Raw genomic sequence first — 9,571 nt, 5'->3', positions numbered from 1 at the left:
TAAAAATGTCTTCCCACTTGAGTGATGGCACTTGAATTCTGTCATTGATTTAAGTCTGATTGTTTCTCTCATTTTTCTGGAAAATTATTAGTCAGAATAATTTCTGAGACAAATTGATTCATTTCTGAATGGCAGCTGCTTAAAGCTGCTTGTTGTCCTGCGATGTTGGCTCCGTTCTGGCTAGCAAGTTTTGGAGCAAAATATGACTGAGATGGTCAAGGGTACCTGTTCAAGGCAGTTCTTCATATGGCTGGGTCTGATATTAATATAGCACATAAGCATGTTTAAAAATAAAAAAGTTACCTAACACCACCACCAATTTGCAATGTGTCAGACTTTGCAGGTGCATTCAAAGATGAAGGAGTTGAAACATGAGTGAAGATTTTTTTATCATGGGTGCTGATGTGCTGTAGTAATGCCAAGTACATGCTGTGATCTTCACGGAACAGCTGCAATTTCAACAGATGTTCTGATTTATGTCACTTGGGGATGTTTTGTTTTAACTTAGGGCCACAACACAAGAAAATTTACGGAAGAATTAGTAAGTGATGATTCTTAATTACTGCTGCTGAAGTTATGAATATACTGAATTTAGAACATCTGAGCTGTGACTAGCAGAGATACTTTGCTTCATTTCTAATAAATGATGAAACTGCCTGTGGATGTTTTTGATTTGTAAATGTGTCCATCTGGTTTTCTGGGACCAAACAGGCATCAGAATCTAAAATGCATAAGCCCGTGACTGGCAAAGTCTGGTGGTTGCCTGTGATTTTCAGTTTCTTTTGTGATTGCCTCCTTATGATAATGCTGTGGTTTGGAAGGCTTTATCACACCCAGCGGCCTCCAGCTTGAAACATGCTGAGGTAATTCATGCGTATGATGCCAAGTCATAGCATTACGTACAAAACACTTTCCAGTTATTCAGTAGAGAAATAACATTTCCACTATCCAATGGGGGATAATAATTTTACTTTCTTGCCAGTTGCACATGTTATTCATTGAAAATATTTTGCCCAGTGGGACATGGAAGCAATTAATTTGATTCTAGTTCTGTCTGGAATATTATTTTCTTAAGAGTTACTGAAAAGTTTGGTCAAAACATTTTATAATTATTAGTCTGCTATCAAGAGGTTTGCCTTTAATTGTTAATTCAGAAATCCAGACCATTTTCTATCATAGGAGTCATTTTTTTAAAGCCCCTTTTTAAAAAAGACAGTTAAATTGTGTAATAGTATTTCTAAACATCCCTGTGGTGTCTGTATTTTCATTTAGTCATCTCAGTCACTGAGCATGTTCATTTATTTCATAATAAAACAGGGAACCTGAGATTAGATGATTTCTCAAAATCTCTTCAGTTTCATTACAAGAGCCCAAAACAAATGGTTTATCTCTGTCTAAATTGTTCTGAAAAATGCCAGTGGAGGAGATTCAACACCACTCAACGGCATTTATTGTCGTGCTTCACTATGCTTGCCAGTCGAGTAATTTCATAATACTTCAATCCAGTTTCCTTTCCTGCAACCAGGCTTATTGCTTCTCACCCTATCTCCCGTAGACACAGAGGACAGTTTATTCCCTTCTCTGCTGCAGCCTTTTCCCCTTTGAAGAAAACGTCCCTTGTAGATTTTGCTTCTCTGGATAAAATAAACCAAATATTTTCAGTCTTTTCTCCTTGTCACATTGTAGCCCATCAATCATTATTGTTGTGTTCTCATCAAGAATGATGCTCAAAACAAGATATAGCTGAGTGTCTGCCTAGTCCCTCAGTTTACAAACTGTGCTCTGGTGCATGCGTCAGTATGTTTACATTTTTTTACTCAATACTGTTGACTTAAATCCAGCTTGTGGTCTGCTATGCCTTCTGGATCTGCTTTAAAACCAGTTGTAACTAACTCATCTACAGCTGTGTGTTTAGTTATTCCTGTTTGTCTTTACTAGCTTGTTCATTTCCGATAGCTCTGGTTTGCTAAGCTCACTCTGAATTCTGTTTGGATGCTGGTATACTTGCAGTCCTTTCCAGCTTCAAATATTGTTAGTGTACTCCACCAGACAGATGAAGCCTAAATCTGAATGAGTCAATTGGTTGGTTGTAGCTATGGAATTGAGCATGCTGCTCATGTGTGTCCGCATACATTTTCATGCTTGACTTGTGGGTCTACATCTCATTTTACTGTCCATGAAGCACATAGCACTTGTTCCATACATTTCTTGCATTTTCACTTCTTAAAGTTCCACTTCCTTCACTTGCCAAAAGGTTAAACAATACAACCCGAATTCTGCTCAGATTGCCCATTTGTGTAATTGCATGGGATGTGATGGATTTGGAAGGGGTATGCCAGACCAAGTTTGAAAGCAGATTTGCTCTTTAATGAATATGCATTGTTTCAAGTATGTCACTTACTTTATTAACTTTGGCTTGAGATGGAGGTATCTGAAACTTCAGGTTACAAGCTTGATGAATGCAGAAAGGTTTGGTTCTCTTTTCATGGCTAAACCTTGTTCTTATTTGCCCCAAAGCAAGCGCTCTGGTTAAGTGTCAGAAGTGAGCCAAAGGCTAAGTGACCATATAGTCATATTGCACTTTATTAGTTCGGGTTTCAATATGCACAAACACAGTCCTCCCACGCATACAACTCCACATCGAAGTGCTGTAATGTATACCACAAATAGGTGACTATACATCATGTTTCACCATAACTTTATTTAAAACTGATTTTATTTTAAGTGCTTTGACTCACATTTTAGTTTCACTTGCATGAAGAAAGCTTCAGCTATATAAGGTAAAGTGGTCTGTCCATTCAGGATGCATGACTTCCTTTTAAGAGCTGACAGGGTAAACTAGCTTCCTATGCTCTGGACACATCAGATACTGCTTTATCCTCATTGCCCAATATGTTTCTTCTGTGGGAATAATGACGATAAGTAGGGACTTGAGTTCATATTAGTTATGCACCTAAGGCTTCTAAGAGTATGATCTCTTCTCTTTGGCTGATGCCCACCTCCCAGCTGTTGCTAAATGCTTGTTGGACTCCCATCCTGCTTCTTTCGGTTGCATGTCACATATCTGAAATTAAGGAACAACATGCTTAAGTAAGAGCAGATTTATGGTATCACCATTTGTTTTGCATGTATGTTAGTACCCACCAGATACCTAATATCTTCCAAAAATGTCCTCTTTCTAGTATTTCTCTTGTCATTCTGCACTGTTGTTTCCCAAGCTCCATGCACAGCTCTCTAGGCTGTTTCTCTTCCTCCTCACCAGCACCACAATCAGGATTGTCCTCTGCTTACTCTCTGTAAGGAGGGAAAGAAAATGTTCCTGTGGATTCTGTTGCAGGAAAAGAAAGTTTTGCAAAACAGTGCTCTCATCTTCTGCCCTTCTTTTTCCCAGGCTCTGATAACTAGCCAGCCAGATAATATTGTAGTTGTGGGGCCAAAGTCATGCAGAGGACATTGAAAGAGAGTATATGAAGCATTCTAGCAGCCAAAGCAGAGATGTATGTACACTGTATGTTTGTTTAAAGACTTAATTTTTGTTGGGGCAGTTTATCTAACATAAACTAAAGAACAAATAAGATTGCACACCCAAACCAGGATCTAAATCTCCGCTGCTCTCAAGACTCTGTCTTTACTTATACTTTCTCCAGAGCTTCCTAAATTTCAAAATGAGAGAGACCTAAATGCAAATTTTGTTTATCATTCCTTTTTAATTCTTACTTATATTCATAATGATGGGAATAAGTTGAAATTTAAATTGAAATTGAAATCTACTTTATTCATAGAAAAAGCCCATAGAAGTTGATGACAGATGTCCCATTCATTACAATGATAATAATATGCAATGACCCTGAAGATATTTATATTTTCCACCTGTTGGAAATCTGTTGACTTTAGTACTTTGATAAATGTTTAAATGAAAGAAATACTGAAGTGAGAAAGCTGTAGTATCCCAAAAGACATGATTAAAACATAGTATATTTTTATCTAAGACTATATTACCGTTGCTTACTTTGTGCCCAAAGTACTCTCTGCCAGCACTCAGTCAGGCTGTCCTGTTAGTTACTGTCTAGAAGAGCAGTGGAGAGGTGCCTTCCTTCTCTTCTTGCACAGTCTCCAATCTCACAGTGTCTCACAGCACGTCTCCAACTTGTTCTCTAGAAACAATGCAATTTCAACACCCTGCACAAACTTTAATCACCAGTCCACAAACAGCATGCTTTTGCCGAATAACTCTACCCCACACAGTGGTAACCTCTACTAATAAATTTATGTTTGGAGATCCCAACCACAAGTTGTATTGCCAAACAATTCACAATCCAGTATTACCAGTAATCATTTTGTATTTAAGTAGTGCTTGCTGTCCCTGCCCGAGACTGGGATGTCACGGTACATTTACACAGTTGTCAACTTTGCCTCCTCCTGACAAATTATACCCAGGCAGATCTGTGGGAGAAATGAAGTACTGTCCCACCTATTTTATAGAAGGTAAATTTTGAAGTGTAAAGACATACGACTTAACAATAACAGAGCTGGAAATAGTCCAGATGTTACACGCTTCAGTCTTAAGTCTAAAGGATGAGACTTCATTAAGATTCTTATTCCTATCATTCCATCACCAACGTGAAAGGTTCATGTATCCAGACTACAATAAGCTCCAATCGTGCTTCTCACAAATACCAGTATGCTTTTTGGAAAGAGAGAATTTAGTTTATGCATTTTCTCTTGATTTTTGAGAGGATTGCTATAGTTGAATTTGTACCTGAGCAACTCTGAATTCACAGTTGCCTTGCTATGAAGACATCAATCAGTCTAACAATGAGTTGAGTTTATCTAACTCATCCCTATTTGATTAAAAAAAAAAAAAAAGAAAAATAATTTCTTCTCTCTTTGGAAGTTTTTTATATTCTTTGGTGTGTGTAACATGAAAAAAACCCCCACATTTGACCAAAATGTTATTATGAGTATTTTCTAAAAACAGCCAATTCTGCTCATTTGTAGTCAGAGCATTGCTTGTAGGTCACAACAGACTTCTTGCTCAAGGCTTTTCCAAAATGCTTCTGAAATCTGTAGTCATTCATCATTAAGCAGCTAGTGACTCATACCAAAAGTTTTGTATGAAAGCTCCATAAGGAATGACTGCACATGCACATTTGAAGTTTTTTTCTGAATTCTTAAATGAACTGTAATGAGAAAGTAAACGTTAATATGGTCTGATCTACAAAAATCAGTTAGATTTTGCTACCAGTCCTATAATTTGACCGCGAATTCTGCATTTGTGGGAGGAGATGAATAAGTAACAAAGCACTTGCATACTAACTTTTTTTTAAAACAGGCCAAAAGATGGCAAGCCAGATTGCTAGTCTGAGATCATTTGAGCAGTAACTGCTGGAGTCTTGCTGGCTCACTGTGTAACTCGGTTAGGATGGACAGGACTGCTAACTTCAGAAATTAGCCTGCTAATTAGGCTGCTAATTTGTTCCATGATGGCCATTTCTGTGTAGGAGATCATTTAATGCTTGGCACAATATTGTTATGATATGCAAGCCTTTTACTTTCACAATTACAAACATCACACAAATATATGGCATCTTGATGCTGTGATACAAACTCTTCTCTGTAAATTTGTTATAAACACTGTTCATTGCAGCGTCTCCAGCCTCTCTCATCCTATAGCTTCCTTAAAAGAAACAAAATCAAAGCAGACAGCCCATGATCTTCAGGATGCTAGGATCTCATTGTGTTCCCTTAACAGCCCAAAAGAGACGACCTCGAGAATATTTTCTGCCTTTGTTGTCTGCCCAAACAAAAGAATGTCTCTTCAGTAAGGACTCTGAGTTTAATTGTGACATTTCATCCAGAATTAGAAGTGCAGTTGGCTTTAAGTGTTCTTTTCTTCTTAGCATGCACTACTGTGAATTCTCATCTTGCTCAACTTCTTTATTGAAAAAAGAAAATAAACTGAAATAACACCTAAATCCTCCAGTGGGCTAGCAAAAAAAAAAAAAAAAAAAAAAAAAAAACCCCCCCCCCCCCCCCCCAAGTGATTTGGATCTTATTGCAGAGCAGTTCTGGAGCATGAGAACCACATTCCCTTAGGGTGAAGCCTAAACAGGATGTTTTACTTTACAATTTCACGTAATGTTCCGCACCCATTTGAGAATGGCTAGTCCACAGGGCTACCTGGAGTCCTGAAGCACATGCATACAGCACGGATGTCAGATCAGCACTGTTGTTCAGCCTAAGCTCTATGTCTCACTAGTGCACACAGTTTTCTAGCACACTAACCCAGAGTAGTTGTTTTACTGAAGGACTTTAATAATGGCAGTTCTCTTTTGAATCATACCCTTCTCCTTTCAAGGAGGAAGAACAGACACATAATAACAACAGGTTGTTTTAATTATATTTTTAACATCTCTAATACAAACAATAAATTAAACACAGTAAAAATAATTAAATAAAGCTTGAGGTTCCAGCCCTCATACAAATAATTCAACTCTATAAAACAAAGACAAGTTTAAAAATAAAACCAGCATGAGTCTTATGAAAAAAATAAGTAGTTTCCATATAATATCAGTTAAATGATTAGGAATAAAGTTCTGACTTTTGACAGCTGCAGCATTCAATGGGTGCCGAGTCCTTAAAGCCTCTCCTGGGTACATCGGTTCATGGAGAGAGGTTACATAATCAGACTTTTCAGGGGACCCAGATACCTTCAAATGTGACCTGGAAGTCCAGTCCAGTTTTCAATGTGACTTCTTGCATCACAGTTCTTAAGTGGAATATATTAAGAGTTTACAACGCTGACACAGCTTAACACATCCTTAAGATTTTACTATATGTTGGGTCTCTAACAATGAATCCTGTACACCAAGTGTTGCCTCAGTCTAAGTAGACTTTGGTGCTTCTTCACACATTAGTGATAATAATGCTCATGTAGATTATTTCACTTTCTGATGCAAAGGCTGATCACTGGCTCAGTACTGGTCTTAACAGGTTAGGTTTCTAGGACTTGAGTCTTACTATTGTTCAGTGTGATAAGGAAAGACTTTTAGACTCAGGCCATGTATAAAATGAATATTAGAGTTTAACAAGTAACAACTGTACCAATACTTCCAGACCAAATGCTGGTTCATAAATGAAGTGGACAGATAAGTTGATATGCATAGTATTGTGCATGGGAATACTCATTTAAATGTTAAATATTTTAGCTTCCCACTGAGTGGTTTTCAGGTAATTCGGAGTAATAAAATACATCAACCATCTCTCTGCCTCAGGAACACTGATGCGAGTGGCAGACCCACACAGGCATTTAAGAGGAAAGTCTCTCATGACATTCAGGGCTTTAGTGTCCTGGCATCAGTATAGGCTTAATCTTGTTCATTTGAGTCCGGCTGTAGAAAAAGGTCACTTTGGTTCGGGAAGAAAACGACTCTTGGCAATCACTGCATTCATGTTGGAGTCAATCCAGTTAAGGTATCGGGTAACTCTGGTATAAACACCAGGCTTGTTTTCCTTTGCACAGCCGTCTCCCCAGCTGACAATCCCATAAAGCATCATCCTGCCATTGTGCTCACAGACCATGGGGCCACCGGAATCTCCCTTACAATGGAAAGAGAACAGATTAGGCCATTTTCTGCAGAGGGAGCCTGTTAGTGTTTTTTTTAGAGTGAAACAAGCTAGTAAATACCTATGAGCTAAAGTTTTGATTTTTGAGAACACTGCATAGATAGAACAGAAGGCTCAGCATCTACTGTGACTTGAACACAGTCTGTAAGGTAAGGACTTCTCTAGTTCCCCCCTAGTAGGGCACAGAGAATAGTTACCTTGCATATAACACTCCATCCTAAATTTATAATCACAGCTATTATGCTAGTGATATAAGGTCAAAACTAACACACACAATTCTTCATCACAGAATCAATTGTCTCCCTGTCCATAAGGTACTTTTACACTTAAGGACAACACTTACTCGTCTTAGTGGCGCCATGTAATTCACCTTTTATCCCTTTGCAGAGCTATAGTTAATGCTAAGAAAGTGCAAGCTGAGGTTAGAATAGCTGCTATATTCCTCTGATGTATATCTACCAACCATTGCTTGAATAGATTGTAAATAAGCCATTGGTATTCCTCAAGGCCTAAGATACTGTACTTCTTGCACTGCCAAAGGAGGGTCTGGTGGGGTAACACCTAACTCTAGGTCCCAAGCTTCTTCCATGTGTTTGGCCACACTACGTGTCAACTCCACTGGATGTACTAAATTCCTGCTCATAAAGAGAGACTCTTCGGACTAGTAGAATTATAATATGCCACCAACTGATCCATATAGTGTACATGTATCTAAAATGATTTAGGATATAAACCAAACCAGTTTTACCTTGCATGCATCAGTCATCCATGTGGGATCTCCAGCACAGACCATGTTGTCAGTAACTCTGACGTTGTCATAGTATTCATATTTGCATTTTGTCTGTGGTATCAAGTTTACAGTGGCTGACATGAGTCTTTGAGCATAGTAGATGTCATCTACAAACAAAAAGATTTAACCATTTTCACCATTCAAGGCAAAAATCCATAATACACATTTTCAGCACTTAGAAGAAATTAGCATAACCATTCCAGTTCTGATCTGAGGCTCTTATTTACAGTTTATGCAGTGTTGGTTTACTTTTACTGTTAATAAGTTTTAAAGAGAAAAAGAAGTGTTTCAAATGCAAACTATAAAGCTTGGTTTTTAGAGGGAAGGAGTTTGATAGTTTTTGAAGGAAGTTACACACAAATGCAAGCCTTTGTTCATCCTCCAACACAGCTTTAGTTTTTCCTACTCCTCACTATATCAGGAATAAATAAAAATATTGCTCTTTTGTATCTTGGCTTACTTTGTATGGTTGATAAGCCTGAGAAGCATCAGACAGGAAATGCCATGGACAACTAGAAGATGATAGCAAAGATCATCTTTGAGATGCATGTGGAGTACATAGAATGGAAAGGAATCTTTTTAATCCTTTACAGATCATGGTAAAAAAAACTATCTAGTTCCCACATCGTGGAAGTACAACTTTGAAAAGTGAAGTCAGTCACTTACAAAAATCTTGCTTTCCATAGCCAGATATTTCACACCGGGTATTGTCTCGTAAGTAAAGGTTCTTCTCTGGCAAGCAGACTGTTCTGACATATCTGGATTCTACTGCACACTGTCCTGAAGCTGTTCTTATCCTTATCAAAGCTAAGAAACAAGTCAGAGAAGATACAGTTAGATTTGTAAAGCAAGGTTTTCCCCCCTCAAGTTCTCTTGACAATAGGGAGTATCAGGTACAGTTAATGGGAATAGTTGCAATTACATTTGATTCTGGTTACATATGGTTCCTCACATTGCCAATTTTAGTGCTGGGAAATTAACTTTGTTCTTAGTAAATAATGACCCAGTGTCATTCCAAAAGCAAACATGCCAACTTGAACTTCCTTCCTGGAAGGATAGGGACTGATAGCTCAGGAAAGATTCTCCTGCAAGTGTACTTGCAGTCAACTTCCTGACTGGCTGTAGAGGGGGGGACCCGCCCCCCCGCCCTAAACG

The 9,571-nt window shown here is 38.2% G+C and overlaps 1 protein-coding gene across 1 annotated transcript in view; it reads right to left on the bottom strand.

The window, feature by feature from the left end:
- Nucleotides 1-7,404: 7,404 nt before the first annotated feature.
- The window catches only part of PLAU (plasminogen activator, urokinase), a 6,483-nt gene continuing 4,316 nt past the window's right edge, over nucleotides 7,405-9,571 (bottom strand). The window contains exons 8-10 of the mRNA XM_010289745.1: nucleotides 9,083-9,223; nucleotides 8,375-8,523; nucleotides 7,405-7,599 (exon numbers count right to left, since the gene is read on the bottom strand). Coding sequence (XP_010288047.1) covers nucleotides 7,405-7,599; nucleotides 8,375-8,523; nucleotides 9,083-9,223 — 485 coding nt within the window. The remainder of the gene's footprint in view (nucleotides 7,600-8,374; nucleotides 8,524-9,082; nucleotides 9,224-9,571) is intronic.

Source organism: Phaethon lepturus, unplaced genomic scaffold (assembly GCF_000687285.1).
Source record: "Phaethon lepturus isolate BGI_N335 unplaced genomic scaffold, ASM68728v1 scaffold44906, whole genome shotgun sequence".
NCBI classification, from domain to species: Eukaryota; Metazoa; Chordata; class Aves; order Phaethontiformes; family Phaethontidae; genus Phaethon; species Phaethon lepturus.
The sequence above is the reverse complement of the archived record's forward strand: the minus strand, read 5'-3'. Positions and strand labels throughout refer to the sequence as shown.